This window comes from Tenrec ecaudatus, chromosome X (assembly GCF_050624435.1).
Source record: "Tenrec ecaudatus isolate mTenEca1 chromosome X, mTenEca1.hap1, whole genome shotgun sequence".
NCBI lineage: Eukaryota > Metazoa > Chordata > Mammalia > Afrosoricida > Tenrecidae > Tenrec > Tenrec ecaudatus.
The window spans coordinates 42,366,291-42,385,874 of record NC_134548.1 but is presented as its reverse complement, the minus strand read 5'-3'; the positions used below and the strand labels follow the sequence as shown (position 1 = coordinate 42,385,874).

The 19,584-nt window shown below is 39.0% G+C and overlaps 1 protein-coding gene across 2 annotated transcripts in view; it reads left to right on the top strand.

Annotated features, from left to right (window-relative positions):
* The window catches only part of RPGR (retinitis pigmentosa GTPase regulator), a 63,989-nt gene that overhangs the window by 16,577 nt on the left and 27,828 nt on the right, over positions 1–19,584 (top strand). For both annotated transcript variants that reach the window (XM_075538990.1, XM_075538989.1), the window contains exons 8-13: positions 671–826; positions 3,803–3,927; positions 6,125–6,304; positions 7,256–7,430; positions 14,682–14,791; positions 16,761–16,826. In XM_075538990.1, the coding sequence (XP_075395105.1) occupies positions 671–826; positions 3,803–3,927; positions 6,125–6,304; positions 7,256–7,430; positions 14,682–14,791; positions 16,761–16,826 (812 nt within the window). The remainder of the gene's footprint in view (positions 1–670; positions 827–3,802; positions 3,928–6,124; positions 6,305–7,255; positions 7,431–14,681; positions 14,792–16,760; positions 16,827–19,584) is intronic.

The following is a 19,584-nucleotide window of genomic DNA, read 5'->3' as shown; positions in this document are numbered from 1 at the left end:
GCCCCGCAGTTAAGAGTTCAATGCCCACTGCACAGTACCAGCAAAGCTCCCTTAGCATTTCTACTGGATGTTTGGGGGGTAAAGACAAGGCTTTCTCTTCTAAGCCTGTCCTATAGGGTTGCTCTGAGTCAGAATCGACTCAATGGCACTGAGTGAGTGACTGTTTTACATCTGTTGCCGATTCTCTTCTGAATTTGTAGTTTATAAAATAAATCATTAAGCTACTTTTAAAGGTAAGGGGTTTTCCCCCCATATTGAACAGAATTTAAAAATTGTTATTTAAAGCAGTGGTGGGGATCAGCTTAATGACAATAGGTACTTTTTATAGAGATAATGTGGAAATTATAGGGACATTTCAAGTAGTTCATCTACTTATGTTTCTCATCTATATTGCTTACTTAGAAGCAATGCAGTTTGCTTACTTACAGTCTCCCTTTTGTGGGTATGTGTAAAAGATAAAACCAGGCTCATGGCATAATGTTTGCGAATCGGTGCCTCGTAGTTTTTCTCCTTCTCTGTCATGGAGAAGTGTATACCTAAGCATTAGGTATTCTTAAGTAGGAATTTCTTGACCTTCATTAGAAAGAGTGACTGTCACAATGGTTTCAGACACACTGGTAACTGGGCCTGCCTCTGTGCAACCCTTTTCTTGCATCTGCTTTTATTTCAGAGAAAGCAGTGTATACCTTTGGCCTGGGACAATTCGGCCAGTTGGGTCTTGGCACTTTTATTTTTGAAGCAACAAATCCCACACCCCTTGAACTCATGAAGGATCAGAAAATATGTGAGATTTCCTGTGGCGAAAATCATACAGCTTTGATAACAAGTATGGATCACAATTTCTGTCCTATTTTTATTGTACAACTGTAGATTTTGTTGCAAGACATATCATAGAGGGAATGTATGTATCTAACTTAAGCTTAATGATTAATTATTAAGCAAATGGAGTTTCTTGTCTAACAGTCAAACGTGTTTCGTTTTCAACTCATGGCATCTGTTTCATTACTCGTCACGTATTGCTATGGCCTGGTTCCAAAGACCAGGTTGCTATGTGACAATGTGAAAATGAAGTATGGCCACATCAGATGACGAAATGGAGGATAACGACATCATCACACAATGGCCTGATTACATCACCACACAACTCCCAGATCTCATCATTGCATAACGTCCAGATTATATTATTCCATACATGCCAAAGAACTCTAAATCATATCCCAATCAAGTTATCATAAATAACCGTATCTGTCACAGCCATCTTGTCATTACTGCCAGGTGTACATTGTTAATGCACAAAGTAGTGGGAAAATGAATATTTTTTTACCAATTTCATAAATGTGAAACATTGGACAAGATTAATGAAGAGTAGGTGTATTTTAATTCCATTTTTTTAAAATGGAAAAGATCTATAGATTAAGAACCTCCATATATGTCAGTGCTCTCAGAGAGCTAAACTCTTTTTCGAATTTGTATCATATTGGAAACCCTTTATGCTCATGAGAGAAAGAATAATCCCAAGAGAAAGAATTTATTTTAAAATAGTCTCCCTGTTCAATCTGATAGACCGCATTCAAGCCAAGCAGTTTGTGTGACACTTTTGCCACCAGGAGGCGTTTTCCGAAGTGACTCCTTCCTCTTCCTTTCATGGTGCTGGACACAAGGGCACCTCAGAGAGCCCTGGCAGCACACACACCGGGTTTCTGTTCTGTACCTTTTCGTTTCTCCTGGGGCCGATTTCCAATCAGGGAAATTGGATGCTGTTAATGTAGGACTTAATAAAGGTTCTTCCCTGATGTGAATTAATTGTAGATAATTGATATCTTCCCCTGTGATCATGGTTTAGGAGCAACACGGTCGGTATTTTCACTCCTAGGTCACATTTCAATCTGTAAAAGCGAAGCATTAAAAAGTCAAAAGTCCATCTAGTATTTTGAAACAATCCAGATACTGATATCTTTATCTTTTCCCTTTTCTAAAAATGCTACAATTATGATGAAGCTCGTCAGGTAAAGGTAGCTGGTTAGCAGAACTCCAACAAACCAAATCGAGCTCCATCGAGTCAATGCCAACTCACTGTGAACCTAGAGGCCAGAATAGAACTTCCCCTGAGTGTTTCCAACTCTTTAGGGAGGTAGAAAGCCCTGTCTTTCTCCTGCAGAACAATTGGTGGTTTTGAACTGGTGGCCTTGCAGTTAGGAGCCCAATGTGTAATCACTGCATCACCAGGGCAACTTTAGGAGAACTAGGCTTTGACAAATACAAGAGACTACCATAAACCGGTCCTTCTTCCCCAAAGAACCTTTCAGAGAAGAATCCCTTTTCAGATATCAAGCGTTGATGGCTTTGCTAATGTGGCATGAAATACAATTGTATGAGCCCCCAAATAAAATGATTTTTTTAAAAAAAGCTAGTAGGATCCTCTGTGGTATGATTCCTCCTCAGCTCCCCTGCCCCATCTCATATAATTCACCCCGTTTTCTTCTGCTTTCATCTTGCAGCTAAGCCTACTCATCCTTTAGGCTTCCATTTGAAAGCCTTCTAGATCTCTAGGCTAGAGGCAGAATCCCCTCTCTGCACCCACGAAAATACCCTTCATCTTCAATGGCACTTGGTGGAGGGGTTGGGGGTGGGGGTGGCTAGCGAAAAAGAACCCAAGGGTCAGAATAGCTGCTAGGCAGGGGTAGGGGATTATCTGGAGAGATGGGCCAAGGACCCAGGTGTTGTAAAGGGACTAGGCGGGATGCAGGCTTCTGACCTTTTTTTCAGTAGTATTCCTCAGTGCAGTAGCTGAGTTCAGAGATAGTTAGATTGATCGTCCCAGGGGCACTTGGCAATGTTTGAAGACATTTTTATTTGTCGTAATCGGGATAGATTGGCAGGTGTTCCACTGGCAGGGATATTGTAATACATCCTACAACACAAAAGACATCCTCCTCACTACCACCACCCCCCTACACATCCCCGACCAAGAATCTTCTATCCCCAATTTTCAATACTGTGGAGGTTGAAAACCCCCTAATCTAAGCAATGACAGAGTTTAGTTTATGCTTGGATGTAGAAGGTCAGAATGCAAAAAAGACAAACAACAAAACAAAAACAACTTCACCTTGAGTATATGGTTATGACACAAGAACTTCTACTGTCTGCTCCACACAAGGCCTGGTGTGACTGAGCTCCGACTTCACAAACCACTCACAGGCTTTAGGGATTTATTTCCATCTCATACCTACAGGACCAGAGAGACTGCAGAGTATGTGGCAATAATGGACCTAACCTAGGGGAAAATGGTCATTGCAGTTAATGTCTCTTAAGTATTTGTTTAGAAATGGATTTATGCTATAAACAGTCCTGTTATCAAGAGACCTTAGGAAAGTGGATTACTGCAGATAGCGTTTAGTTAAAATTTAACATCCTGCCATTTGTTTCCCCTTCTGACACATTTTGAACTTATTCTGCTTTTTATTCTACTTTCATTTGGATTGAGCTTTTCTGTGTTTTTTTTTGAGATTCTTTTAATATGATTTTCTATATGTGAAATTCGGGATAGGTAAAGCTTTAGAGACAGTGATTGATTAATAGTTTCTTCGGGTTATGACAGGGGAAGTTGATGGAAAATAAGGAGCTAAAATAATAATGGGCCCAGGGATAAAGAAAATGTTCCCAAATGGATTGTGGTGATGAATTCATAACTATTTTTAATATAATTAAACCACTGAACATGCATTATTTGTCAATAAAACTTACAAAACTAGAAAGATACTACTTGTATAGATCGATTTCTCTTTTTTTCTGTTCATTTTAGATATAGGCCATTTGTATACTTTTGGAGATGGTCGACATGGAAAATTAGGTCTTGGAGAGGAGAATTTTGCCAACCACTTCATTCCTACTTTGTGCTGTAATTTTTTGAAGTTTAAAGTTCACCTGGTAAGTACATCATGTTTCCCTGTGTACATTTCATATTCCTAGGTTTGAGTCTCTCAGTATTTTAAAGAGTACAAGTACCTTCTGTTTGTATGAAAGAGTATCACGAATATTTGAGTATTGTATATTAGTTTTCTAAAAGCTTCATGCCAAGACATTGTACCGCTCTGAAAAATTCTGCCCCTCACCTGGTTTTTCTCCTTCAACATCTTCTTTGCCGTAACACTGCTGCATCAGTTTTGTTCTTGTGTGTCTCTTGAAAAGCAGGCCTGTAGTCTTTGTCTCTTATATAGCCTCTAGAAGAGTGGCTGGCTCACAGTAGTCGTCAGTAAATATTTATTGAATTAAATATCACTGAGATACATACTGCAGAGGAGAAAATTTGATAATAAACTGATTGTTAAAAAGATGTGTTTTATTGATGAACCTCTAGGGACAGCAAGTAGAATAAGGGTCTCGGGGAGGAGGGGAGTGTTCGGTGGTTGGGCGGTGGCTGAGGTAAAAGGAAGACAATGTCAAGACATCCAGGAAGGAAAGAATGTTTGGAAACTGATTGTGGTAGCAATACTGCTTGATGTGACCGAACTGTGGAATGATATGATATACGGGTTAACTCACAATAAAATAAAATGATATAATATATATGTATATATATTCTTGATGATATGCTGGTCCGATAAGAATCTGTTTTTCAGCAAGCATCACATTACCTTAAGACATCATCTGTGTTGTTTCCATTACTTTTATGATCAGAAATTATAGACTCTTGAACATTCTGTTTACTTGATGATAACAATAATCTCTGGGTCTCCAATGGCTCAGTGGCTCAAAGGATTAAAAACCCCTTCCATTGCATTTGTTGATGTGACAATCATTTTATAAATGTCTACAGTATGAAAGATATTCTACTAATTTTAGGGAGGTAAGATATATAGGAATGAGCAAAATGGCCCAGTCCTGCTTTTGTTGAGATTTCAGTTTTAGAAAACTCTAAAACTCCCTGTCATTGAGTCAATTCTGACACATAATGATCCTAGAGGGTAGGTTAGAACTGCGCCTGTGTTACAAGCCTGCAAACCTGTATTACAGGAGTAGAAAGCCTCCTCTTTCTCTCATGGAGTGGCTGGTGGTTTTGAAGTGATGATCTTTGGGTTAACAGCCCAATGCACAATCCACTATGCTACCAGGCTCCTTACTGTCTTAAAGGGAAGATAATCTTTCAAAGTCCTATATAAATATGTTCAGGAAAACTGTAGAGTATTCTACACTTACAACACCATGGCGAACAACATGAAGTTGCTAGAAATTTGTATATTGTAAATATTATGTTCTGGGCTTTTTTTTTAGCATTTTCTTGAAAATCATATTTCTCAATGAAATTTGAATGTTGATTTTATCTGTCATCATTACCCATAATTGTACAGGCTAGAATTTTGTTCTTATGGTTTTTAAGCATTACACATTGAATATTTTTATGTGAAGAAAAAGACTTAGAGACAATTTTTTTAAAATGTTGCTCCCAGTTGTATAGCTAAGCCGAACAAAATCCCCTGCCAGCTCCTAGCCACCCGATGTAGAGGGTCTAGGACTGAATCGTTTACAGGCGCAGACAGCCTTGCCTTTTTCCTGCAGCAGGGCTGCTGGGTTTGAACTCGTAACTTCATGGTTAGCAGCCCAACACCTAACCCACAATGCTACCAGGGCTCTTTCCCAGTTTGAGTATATTTTTCCTAAAACAATTAAGATAAAAGACATTAAATGTGCAAAATAGTTTTAAAAATTTTAGTGAGACTGTGCTCTAAGAAGACTTCATTTGGATTTCAAAAAGAAAATAGAATAGTGGGTTAATTATGTTTTAACTTTTCAAAACAGTGTTTAATGAAAGCACACTAGTGTTTTTCATGTTAGCATATATAGACACACAGAGGCTGGCTTGTTTTTCCCATGAGACACATGTTTTCTGTCTTTGAGCGGTATGAGAAATATTTGAATTTTCCTTCTTGGGCAAGTCTCTGCCTTAAGCAGGTTCCAGTTTTCTCAAGTTGTACTGTGTGTGTGTGTGAACATATTTTTGGAGAGAAAGAAGAAAGTATTGTGAAGTAGAAGTCAGTGAACAGTATGTGTTTTATAACTGAAAGCTGTCAAACACCCATTTGTATTGGAGGCTGATGATTACTTTTCCCATGGATTTGTGCTACAGGTTGCCTGTGGTGGATGTCACATGCTAGTTGTCGCGATTCCACAACTTCCTAAAGCAATGGACACCAATGAACTCAATGAACCTTGCTTACTTCCAGTGTCATCTCTGCCCACGTGTGAATCAGCCCGAGAAAGTGCACTGCAGAGAACACTATCGGCCCGTATTAGGAGAAGAGAGAGGGTACTGTCATAGCCTATTCTATCTAAGAGTATAATCTACCACTGCAGAGAAGCCAGGTCCAAAAAAATCCATCTTCCTTTTAAGTCACAGATGTGTTCTTTCAGTTAGAATTACTAAAAAAAAAAAAAAGCCTAGAATTGAGAACTCACAAACCAATCAAGTGAATTCATAGTCCAGTTGCCAAACCCACAAATCAGAAAGTTCAAACGTGCCTTTAGTATGCTGCTCGGCAGTGGTGTTGTCCACAGGAGCAGTCCATATGCCTAGCTCATCACTTCAGACTAAGGGAGTGCTGAGATTCTGGACCTTACCGATGCGTTTTGTGTTCTGGTCCCCTCAGGAGTAGTAGAAGCGCATGCGCGATCCATGATGAGCCATGCAACAATGAAGTAGGGGCTTCAGTGTGCCTGATCGATTAGTCTCTCTCAAAATTGAATTTTAACATTAAACAATAGAAACCATTGTTAAAGGAGACATCACAAACATTTACATTCTAACGTGTATTCCTTCTTGGTTTTTCATTACAAAAAGGTATACAAGGGGGCTTCAAAACAATGTGGGGAATTTCCATTATCTTCTCATTCCATTTTTCCAGGAATTGTTTGAAGCCCCCTCATATATGGCAAGATTGGGAAACGTCCATACCAGTATGATTTTGCCACTGTTGTTTGTTGATATTTAGTGAATAATTCTTGTTGCTTAGCAAGGCAGAGAAAGCATATACACTTTACTGTCATGGGTGGGTGGGTGCGTGAGAGGGAATGGCCTTTTAAAAACCATGATGAGAAAAAAGAACAGAACCTTTTGGAGATTATTAAACGCGAGTACTGTGAAACACTGGCAGACTCTGCAGACTTTCTCTGAATTGTATTTGCCAGCTGCAGGGTCTTTTATGTCACTGTTCAAGATATACACTCATTTAATAACTTCTTTCATCTGTTGACTTTAAAGGAAAAGTCCCCAGACACTGCTGGAGCAATGATGCACATACTACCTCCACTAGAAAAAACTCAGGAATCACCTGACCCCCTTCCTGAACCTTCAGTCCCTGATGGTTTGTCCACAAGTGATCTGCTCGAGGAACCCACCGCGGAAGAGAGTGGATCCATGAGATCAATAGAACAAGGTAACACCCCATACACTTTCAGCTCTCAGGGAAATTGTGCTTTTGATTCCTGTTGTTATTGTTACCACCATGAACGGGTCTGGGCCACGCAGCACTGTCAGTTCACTAACTCGTAGGATAAAGGGAAAAGGAGAGAAGACTGTGTTAGGAGATGACCCCAGTGGAGAGAACCAACAGCGACACGGGCTCTCCTGATGGACTGCCATCTGTACATAAAGGTTATATCTTTATATTTTGGAATTTACTCGTTGCTGGAGTCATGTAGAGATGTTTCACATTAACTCAAGTTTCTTGTTGATCACAGGAAACGAATGGTGGTTGACCAGGAACAAGCAGACGGAGCAATAGGGTTCTTTTTAAGTCTTAGTCCCAGGGTGTGTCTGTTAACGAACCAGGTAGAAGGAATTAGCTTTATGGGCGATAGCAGCCAGGCAACTATGAGAAAACCCTCAAAGTTATTTGGAGTCTCTTTCAGGAAGTCTCACATTTGCCTCTGAGCAATGCAACAAATTAAGAAATTAGACAGAGGCTGAAGGGAGAAACGAGGCAATCATGGTGTGCGTTGGGCTAACTATGAATCGGGAGTGAATGTAGGCGGTATCGCATGTATCTTAAGATGTTCTCTCTAATTAAATTGCCACCTCTTTCTTCAACTCAAATCCAGTATTCCCCTAGCAAGGTGTTGTCACTGGCTCTGCGTACCCGGCACATCTTTCTAAAACAATGTATGAGGTAAACAAAGAGGGGAATTCCAAAAGTACATGAAAAATGGAAATGAAAGATAATGACATTTTTAATAAAATTTTAAAAGCCCCTTCATGCATAGTGACTCGCCCAAGATCACTCAGCTTACAAACCACTTGGAGAGAATTTGAATTCAGGTCTTCTGGCCCTGTGTGTAATGAGCATGAGGTGTGGAGTTCATATGTATTTGGGATCAGATGCCAGCTATGACATTTATTAGCTATGTGACAGCCTTTGGGAATGTTAATATTATCTTGCTCTTCCTTAGTTTCTTCATCTTTAAAATGGGATTGATACCTACTTCAAAGAGAGAATGTGAGAGTTCAATGACATCAGGGGTATAAAATGCTTAGCACTAAGCTTGCCACCTCCAGAAAGCCCTTAAGAAATATAATTATTTTCATTTTTTTATCTTGCTGATTACTTGATACTGACTGTTAGAGATACATGTTTAAATTTTAATCTTTAACTATTTGTAAACCTATTCTAAATAATTGGGTTTAGAGACATTCATGTCTTAGGTATGCCACCTAAAAATGATGTATTTTGAGCAAGAAATAACATCATTCATGATTGTCAAGCAGGCAGTATATTTCAGGGATAGGCTGGGCTATAATAAGTCTATAATACAGCAGTTCTCAACCTGTGGGTTGTGGCCCCTTTGGGGGTCAAACGACCCTTTCACAGGGGTCAAATGACCCTTTCACAGGGGTCGTCTGATTCATAACAGTAGCAAAATTACAGTTATGAAGTAGCAATGAAAATCATTTTATGGTTGGGGGTCACCACAACATGAGGAACTGTATTAAAGGGTCACGGCATTAGGAAAGTTGAAAACCACTGCTCTATTAAGTTTTCTAAGAAGTTGACCCCACCGCACTTGGCATGGTTCTTTGTTGGTGGGTAGCTTTTCCTGGTGCCGTCTCTGTAAGTCAAGTACAGATAATTCTACTTCTGAGTACCCAATGTGTTCCAAACACCATATAAAATATTCAGATCAACAATACCCCTAAGAGTTATGATCCCTGCTTGTAGTAGAGTTGGGGAGCCCCCAAACAAAGAAGAAGACCATGTAAAGTTGCAGTAAATGCTATGAAGCAAAGGGGTGGGGGGAGATTCACAGAAGAGCTTGCTGAGAAGGTGGCCTTGAAGTTAAAGCTAAGGAGAACAAAGATGCATACAAAGATTGGAAGTCAGATAGCAAAATGATGGCCATAGAATGAGTATATGCATTCCAGGCAAAGAAAATAATATGGGGAAAAATTTGAAGGCAGTTCATAAGTAAAAGAAGCCAGCGAAGTTTAAAGAGCAAGAAAACAACCAGACCCAATTATACTGAAAAAAGACAGAGGGAAAGATTGTTCTTGGTCTTATTGGCCATGAGAAACCTGTTTGGTTCAAATGTTTTCCTTAAGTATAATAGAAAGCATTACAGAGTTTTAACAGGGGAGTGATATGTTTCAATACACAGTCATTATCTTAATACATCTTAAGGTGGTCGTTTCTGTCACTGTGTGGAATGGAGGGAGACCAGAGTGCCATAGAGTAAGAATTCTTAGGAGCCTTTTCCAAGAGACGATATCTTAACCATACCCTTTAGAGTAGACAGTGAGAAAGGGGCATATTTGAGGTGTATTTTAGACATAAAACCAACTAGATTGATAGTCGTGTTAATGGATTGTACCAAGATATGCGGTGAAAGGAAAAGCAACAGATAATTTCTAGGGAAAAGAATGGTTGACAAGCTTGAGGATGAAAATAAAGAATCGAGCTTGAGAAATCTGCGAGACACCTTAGGTCTGTTTTCTTACTCAAGTATGAGGCAAGGGCACCGATCTCATTCTAGTTTCTAAATGTCATTTTTGGCCCTCTTCAATCTGTTTTGCAACCACTGTCCACGTTCATCTTTCTCAGGTGCAGTTTTGTTGCCATCTAATGCATTGTTTTCAGAGGATCCCTAAAATGTATGAAAATAAGAATATATGTTTCCATGTAACCCCTGCTTTTCTAGATTCATGTCTCAATAGTGTTTTTCCTAAAACCTTAATTTCCCCTAGGAATCTGCAAACTGTGGCCAGTAACTTGTTTTCCTAAAAAAGCTTTATTAGGCCTCCAGCTCACGCATTCTGAATGTGTCGTCAATGACTAGTGACTGCTTTCACAGCACAGTTTAGTCAGTTAGAATAGAGACCATATGGCCCATAAAATCCAAATTATTGCTGGAGTTAGAGCTGATTTTGAAACTTGAGCCATTCCCCACACCTCCAAAGTCAAGGCCATGGAGCATCGATGCTGACTCATAGTGAACCTATAAGACAAGGTAGAACTAACTGTCCCTGTGAATTTCTGAGAGTGTAATTTTTTAGAGGAGTAGAAAGCCTGTCTTTCTCCCATGGAGCCACTGGTGGTTTTGAACTGCCGACCTTCCCATTAAGCAGCTCAACATGTAACCACTATACCACCAGGGCTCTTCTATGCCAGCAACCTTAGTTTCTTTAGTTGCAAAATGAGGATATAATATTGAACCTTTGTTTTTTTGTTTTAACCATGAGGTTAACCAACATATAGAAAATAAAATATTCCTGGCACATGGTAAACTGTCAGTAACAGCTTCTTTTCATCTGTGTCGTTTTTCTACTCCTTTGCTCAGACTACTGTTTTGTTGCTTCCGTTAGGAATAAACAAAACCAAACTCACTGCCATCATTTCAGTTTCAACTCATATCAACCCTATAGGACAGAGTAGAACGCAACTATACCACCAGGGTTCTTTCTGCAAGGGATGGGCTTCATTTCATTCTTTTCTGCTTCTACTTCTATCACAACTTCTCAGAATTTTTTTTCATTCTTCCCCAAACCTCCTCAGTGAATTTTTTTCTGGTTTGCAATATTCGGATGTGATTTCTCATTATCCTACCTCATTTCTACATTCCCTTCTATACTGGATAAGTTCCTTAGGAGTCCGCCATTCCTTAGGTGGACGGTATCTCAGATGGAATAAACACAAAATGATGATCTACTTTTTTTCAGTTGAATGGAAGAGTTTGCTGTGGACTTGAATTTTTTAGAGAATTCTTCAGTAAACTATCCTCATATATGGGTAGTTAGTTAACGAAGGCATGAACACAAAACAAAGCTCACTACAGATTTGACTCTGACGCACAGCAATGCTGCATGAGGACACAGTTATGAAGGAGAGTGCAAGACAGCATCACACTCACTATTAGGGAGCCAACTCTGACTCATCGTGGCCTATAAGGCAGAGTAGAGCTGCCCCTGTGGGTTTCTTTTTTAAAAAATCATTTTTTAGGGGCTCATACAACTCATCACAATCCGTATGTACATCAATTGTGTAAAGCACATTTGTACATTCGTTGCCCTCATCATTCTCCAAACATTTGCTCTCCACTTAAGTCCCTGGCATCAGCTCCTCATTTTCCCCCCACCCTCCCTGCTCCCCACTTCCTCATGAACCCTTGATAATTTATAAATTATTATTTTGTCATATCTTACACTGTCCAGCACAGAGACTGTATACATCTTTACAGGAGTACAAAGCCTCATCTTTCTCCCATAGAGTGGCTAGTGGATTGGAACTGCTGATTTTGTGGTTAGCAGCCCAATGTATAACCCACTTGACCACCAAAACATTGTAATTTTGAGTTAGCGACTTTATGATAACCTTGCAGTTTTCCATGAAAGTACTTATACCATCTGTTGCTACATAACAGATTACCCTAAAAACTCGACTAGGTTAAAACAAGGATCAACATCTCATACAGTCTCAGGAATAAATTAACTTAGTGATTTTATTTTAGGGATTGAAATGGGGTTGCAGTTACACGGTCAGATCAGGTCACAGTCATCTGAAAACTTGACTGGGGCTGTAGGATTTACTTCTAAGCTCACACATGGCCTTAGGCAGGATGTCACTTCCTCGCCTCCTGGGCTTCTCCATAGGGATGCTCATGACATGGCATCCCTTCGAATGAGTAATCAAAGAAAGGCAGTGAGAATTAGAGTGACCAAGAAGATGCTATAATGGCATGCCAATCATTTCTGTTCTATTCTGTTGTCCGTACAAACCAATGTGATAAAATTTAGAAGGCAATGCATACAAGGAGGATGTAGGACATAGGGTCCATCTTGGAGGCTGGCTACCACAGTGTTTGATTGCTGGGGTGTATTAATTCCCAAGGATTGTTGTCCTTGTTAGGTAACATCGATTTGGTTCTGACCCATAATGACTGTATTCACAGCAGGACAAAGATGCCTGATCCCATGTGGCAGTCGCAGTGCCAGCCAGTCTCCTTGAGGGCCTTCCTCTTTTGTGCTGTCTGGTTACTTCACAATGCATGATGTCCTTCTCCGGAGTCTGTTCTCTCTTGACAATTTGTCCAAAAGATGTTAGATGAAGTCTTGTCTTCCTTGCCTCTAGGGAGCACTCTGGCTGTACTTCTTGCAAGACAGATCAGTTTGTCCTTTCAGCAGTCCATGTTACTTTCAGTGTTCTCCAACAGCACAATTCACACACATCTACTCTTTTGCCATGTTCCTTTCTCAATATCCAACTTTCACATGCATATGAGGCTATGTAAAATACCATGGATTGGATCAGGTGAACCTTCGTCCTTGAAGTAATAGCCTTGAACTTCAATACTGTAAAGATGTTTTGTGCAGCAGATTTATCTCATGCGACTTGTCTTTTGATCTCTTGAGTTCTGGTTCCATGAGTAGTGATGGTAGATCCAAGCAAGACAAAGTCCTTGACAACTTCAACCTTTTCTCCATTGTTCCTATTGGTCAAGTTGTGAGGATTTTGATCTTCTGTACATTGAATTGTAATCCATATTGAAGGCTACAATATTTGATATTCATCAATGATTAAGTCAATTGATGAAGTCATAGAGCTGAATAGAACATTTCAAGGGGCATCTTGCGAAGAAAAAGACAAATATTATAATGAAATGTGCAAAGATCTAGAATCAGATAAGGAAAAGGGAAGAACATACTCAGCATATCTCAAACCAGAAGAATTCAAGAAAAATTCAAGCCTTGAGTTGCAATCCTGAAAGATTATATGGGGAAAATATTGAATGTCACAAGAAGCATCAAGAAAAGATGGAAAGAAGACGCAATCCCTGTGTCAAAACTAATTAGTGGACATTCCAGTATTTCAGATGGTAGCATATTATGAGCAAGAGCCAATGGTGCAGAAAGAAGTTCAAGCTGCACTGAAAGCATTACCCAAAAACAAGACTCCAGGAATTGATGGAAGGAATACAAATTGAAATGTTTCAACAAGCTGATGAAGCACTGAAAGCACTTACTCGTGTGTGCCAGCACAATTGGAAGACAGCTACTTGGCCAACTGACTAGAAGAGATCCATATTTGTGCCCATTCTATAGAAAGGTGACCCAACAAAATACTCACACTATAGGACATTATCACTTATATGACATGCCAGTAATTTTTTTCTGAAGATTATCCAACAATGATTACAGCAGTCCACTCACAGGGAGCTGCCAAAGTTTTAGGCTGGATTGAGAAGAGGATGTGGAACAAGGGATATCATTGCTGATGTCAGATGTATCTTGGCTAAAAGCAGAGAATACCAGAAAGATATTTACTTGTGTTTTATTGAATTTGCAAAGGTATTCAACTATGTGGATAATAACAAACTATGGATAACCTTGAGAAGAATAGGAATTATAGAGCACCTCATTATTCTCATGCAGAACTTAGACACGGATCAAGAGGCAATTGTGTGAACAGAACAAGGGCGTACTGCATGGGTTAAAATCAAAGGTGTGCATCAGGGTTGTATTCTCTGACCACATTTGTTCAATCTGTATGCTGAGCAAATCATCAGAGAAACTGGATAATATGAAGAAGAATGTGGCATTAGGATTGGAGGAAGGCTTATTAACAATGTTATCATATATAAATTATATATTATGTCATATATTATAATATCCAATATAATATTGCAACAGTCATATGCAGATGACAACCTTGTTTGCTGAAAGTGAGGAGGACTTGACGCACTTGCTGATGAAGAACCAAGGGAATAGTTTCACTGTTTTTATGTGGATGAAGAAACTTATCTCTATTTTGTGTCAGTTTGTTTACTTTTTAACTTGTGAAATTATGTACAACCAAAGCTTTACCAATTTGACAATTTTCTCATGTCCAATTTAGTGTCATTGATTAAATGCTTCTTATTATGCAGTCTTTATCCTTATCCTTTTCTAAATTATTCTACCATTAGCATAAACTCAGTGTGTTCTGTGCAAAATGCCCCCTTTTCCCTTTGGTGTGAAAGTTTTTAAACTTTCCAAAAATTTTGAAATCTTAACTATAAAAAGCTTGCGTTTAATTCTCTTGACATATGAGGTTAAAGGACCTTTGGTAAAATTATCCCTGTGCTTTAAGTTATGCAACAATTTCTGTTCAGTTACTTTTCACTTTTCCATTTAAATTTAGTTTTCTTTTATACTTTCGTAGATTATTCTCAAGATAATATGACCAAAGGAGAAGAGACAAAAATTGTGGCGGGAGCAGATTCAGAAAACCTTGGAGAAAACCTTGGAGAAACCAGTGATATCTTAAACATGGTACTGATTTCTATAAACATGAGCTTGACATTTAGTCCATGGTGTGTGGGTATACTCCCCATACTATTTTTTTAGGACTAAATTGAATTTATTCCAGAAATGCAAGGTTGGTTTAATATTAGAGAATGAGGTAATGCAATTCATCATATCAAGAGATTAAAGAAGAAACAAATACAATGATCTCTATGGATACTTATAGAAGATTTAATAAAAGTAAACGTCCATTTATGATTTTTTAAATTAGAAAAGTAGACACATAAGGGAAATTCTTCAATCTTTTAAAGGATTTCTTAAAATCAGTTTTAATAAACTTTATCTGTAAGGGTAAAATATTGAAAGCATTATTCTAAAAATCAAAACAAGGATCAAAAGCCACCAGCTCACTGCCATTGAGTCAATGCTGACTCACAGTGACCCCCTTGTGGGTTTCCAAGACCAAATGTTGTTGTATTTTTTACATCATTTTATTGGGGGCTCTTACAACTCTTGTTGCAATCCATACATCAACCCTCATTCTTTTCTAGACATTTACTTTCTATTGAGCCCTTGGGATCAGCTCCTCTTCTCCCCCACCCCACCCTCTTGGTCCCTTGATAGATTATAGATTGTTATTGTTTTCATATCTCACACCAACTGCTGTCCCCCTTCCCCTCTGGTTTCTCTCGTTCTTCCCCCTCGATGGGTGTGTGGTGGTTTTGTGCCATTCATTGCAATTGGTACCCCCTTTCTCCCTACCTCTCTCCCCCTTCCCCCTACTCTTTTGGTATCGCTATTCCCATTCCTGTTCCTGGGTTCCGTGTGCCGTGAGCTTTATCTCTTGCCTGTATCTAGGTACATTCTCCTGTTCAATCCAGATCATAATAGTGGGGGGTGAGGAGGCCTCAAGGGATCAGAGGTACATTGTTCTCCTGCACCCTGATTGACTCACCCCCCCCTCCGGGACCCCTCTGTGGGCGGATGTTCCATTGTCTACAGATGGGCTTTGGGTCTCCGCTCCAACTCCCCTCATTCTCACCAACATGTGTTTGTTGTTGTTGTTTGTTGTGAATCTTTTGATGTCCGTTGTCCGGTCCCGATGACACCTCCCCATACTTTTATAGGCCTAAAAACTCTTTGGTTTGCTTTCATTTTGTTTATTTTATAAGCTAAATTTATTGAGGCATAGTTTATCTACAACAAAATTCATTTTACTTCCCTTATTATTATGGTAAGCGTTGATTATATTATTATCTGAACTGGTGTGTATCCCTATAATTATACCTTTAGATATATAAATATTTAATTATATATGGAAACTCTGTACTGGGTTGCTAACCTCTAGGTCAGTAATTCTATACCACTAGCCATTCTTCAGAATAAGTATGAGGTTTTCGACTCCTGTAAAGAGGTACAGTCCACATATGGATGAAGCCTCTGGTGACTCCCTTCTCACCATAGACCAGAGAGGTGAATAGCCTTGTTGGCATCCAGAAAGCCGTGGGGGTTCTGTATTTTTTTACATGATGGGTTAATCTCTAGAGACTGTAACTTCATTGAGGGTTTCCTGGGGGTATGAAAAGAGAGGTTGGGAAGAAATGAACCAATAACAGTGAGTGCAAGGAAGAGGAAAGTGTTCTAAAATTGACAGTGGAGATAGCTGAACAACTCTTTTTTAATATGATTGACTATTGAATTGTATGATATGTGAATTATATGCCAGTCAAATTGTTCAGAAAAATATAAGTGTCAACTATTCTTGTGTTTAACAGCCCAACGCATAACCCACTACCCCACAGGGCTCCTATGTCAACTATTCTTCAACATTTTTTAAAAGAGACAGTCTTGGAAACCCATAGGCGCAGTTCTACTCTGTCCTATATGGTAGTGTCATGGTTCAGAATCAATTCTATGGCAGTGAGATATAGGTATACATATTCTTTCATAAAGACTCTCTTCTCTTTAAGACATAGTTTTTGTTTGTTTGTTTCAGACCCATGTGATGACTCTGGATACCGGTGACCAATCTTTGAAATTATCACCAGTTCAGAAACAAAAGGTATAATATGAAGAGCTATTAGCATTATAATGGTGGGTAAGAACAATTTAACTTCTTTCTATTTTTCTTGGAAGATTTATGGAGGAAGATATGCAAGGTAAGCATTCACTGTAGAATCTCAAAGACAAAGCAAAGTAATGGAGATAGGGTCCATGTTGACTTATTCTGTTGGTGTGTTTTTTTCTGTGATGTGACAAGAATAAGAGTATTTCATTGCTGACATTTGATCTTTAAGGTCATGCACTTTAAGTTATAAAAGTCATATTTCCTTGCCTTCAAGGCAGTTGACTAGGATTGCAATTCTTAGGGAGAGGCAGAGGTTACTGGTTATCAGAGTGGTGTTCTGACTTTGGTGAGTTTCTCCCCTGACTTTACTGAATGATCCTAATGTATTTCCTTCTCAAAACTTTTGTGATTTATGTAAAAGGACTTTCTATTTGCCTTTCCAATGTTTGTGGATTAGGCTTTAATTTATCTAGAACACAAAAACAAGATTAAAATACATAGGAAGGAAATTGACCTGAGGTGGCTCCTGGGTGCCGAGAAACAGAGACCCTGCGTGAATGATGAGTGGAAAGCCAGAGGAAAGCACAGTCTGTGGTGTTTACAACCCTGGAGAGCTAAGTGCCTACCATGAGATCCCGAGCCTTTCCTTGACGTTAGGGACTAGTGAGGTGAAATGATGAGGGGCTAGAGGATTAGGCAAAGGAATCAGAGAAAAGCACATTGAAGGAAGAAACTCATAGAAAACATTTCATTTTTTTCCCTCGTGCCTTTGCCACATTGTTCAGTTGAAAATTCTTAAATTCAAAGCCGCAGAAATACCAAACCTTGCTAAAGCAGAAAAATGTAGAGAAAATGAGAATTTTATTTCTATTATGTTCATAAGAGACATAAGTGAATAACAGCACCCCTTGGTACTGAGTGACTGACTGACAATATTTCCAAGAAGACATGTTTCCATGTTTTCTGTCTGCTATCTTTTAGACTAGGGCCTCTGCTTCTTTCATGCTGCTTTTATTGTGCTAGAGAAAGAAAGACAAGTCATACACTGAGAAATCATAACGGAAGGCAATTGGGCCTGCCTTTCTGAAGGCTCTTGGAAGAATTGTAACTTTTTGAAGAACAGGTCCTAAAAGAAACAGAAAACTGTTGTTCAAAAGAAAACATTTATTTTTAAACTCTTATATTTCATGTAATACTTTTAACTAGAGGCCCCCTCAGGCCTAGTTTAGTAAATAGCAAAACACATATACAAGGGGGTACCCAAAAATACAGATTTTTCCCCCAAAACTATGTATTTAAATTTTCTTTTTACAAAACAACCTTATCATCTTCAAAGTACTCTCCATTACATTTAATACATTTGTCAAATCTGTGATTCCATTCTTGGAAACATTTTCCCAACTCATCTGTTTGGATGTCTGACAGCACCTCCCTGTTTTTTTTGTTTGTTTGTTTTTTGCTTCACCTCTTTTACTTGTCCCGTTGCTGTCCTTTCATGTCCCTCTGCATTCTCAGGAACAAAAAGAACTGCTCTGAGCAAGGTCAGGTGAATAAGGTGCTTGGGGCAAGAGAGGCATGCGCTTTTTGTGCCACATAGTGAGGCACTGAGATGGCTGCATGAGCAGGTGCATTGTCATGGTGGCAAAACCAGTCCGCTGTCTGCCACAATTCAGGCCTTTTTTGTTGCACACTGTTATGCAATCTTTTCAGAACCTCTAAATAGAAAGCTTGATTAAGAATCGGACCTTGTGAAACGAACTCCAAATGTACTATCCCCCTCATATCAAAAAAACAAATGAGCATTTTCTTGATATTTGACTTCACTTGACGAGCTTTTGGGGGAGTGAGGTGAAGATGGCATATTCCACTGGCTTAATTGATGTTTGCTTTGGGGGTCATAAGAATAGCACCATGTCTCATCACCAGTAATGACCTTGGGAAAAAATTCTGGGTTACTTCAGAGCTGTTCTTTGAAAGCATGGCATGTTTCACTAGACAATCTTTTTCCTGGTCAGTCAGATCATGAGGCACAAATTTCACAGCGACCCTACTCATTCCCAAAGTTTCAGTTAAAATTTGCTGAACCGAGCTCCAAGATAGTCCAGATAACTTCCCACATCTTCAATGGTCTGTCATCGGTCTTTGAGCATAAGTGCACAAATTTTGTCGACAGACGTTTTTGTCTGTTCAGGAAGTTGATGGATGTCTAGGACGAGGTTTGTCATCACTCATCATTTCACTTTTTTTGAAAAGAGAAAGCCACGCATACACTTGAGTTTTTCCCATAGAGCTGTCCTTGTAAGCTGTGTTCAACATCACATCAGTTTCTGTGGCATATTTTTTCCTGAGTAGAGAACAAAATTTTACAGCCACACACTGTTCTCTTAAATCAGCCATCACAAAAAATCAAGGTTAGAGTGAAACTACTTGCATAAAAAATAGAACCTTCTCAAGTGACACTACTAGGTGCACTAACTCAGAGCAAGTTACTCAATATTCTCCTAGCACGAAAAATCTGTACTAGGAAAGCTCTGCCCAGTGGAGCTATTTTTCCAGGGTTTTTGTTTGTTTGTTTTTTGGGTATCCCCTTGTATATATTACCTAGTTAGTTTTTTTAGCAAAAATAAATAAATAAATAGATAGATATATAAACTTCTTCCTAAGCCAGTCACTCATCACAGTTTATAAAATTTGATCAAATGTTTTACTGCTCAGAGACCCAAATTCATTGGATATTTGAATCTAGTAGCAT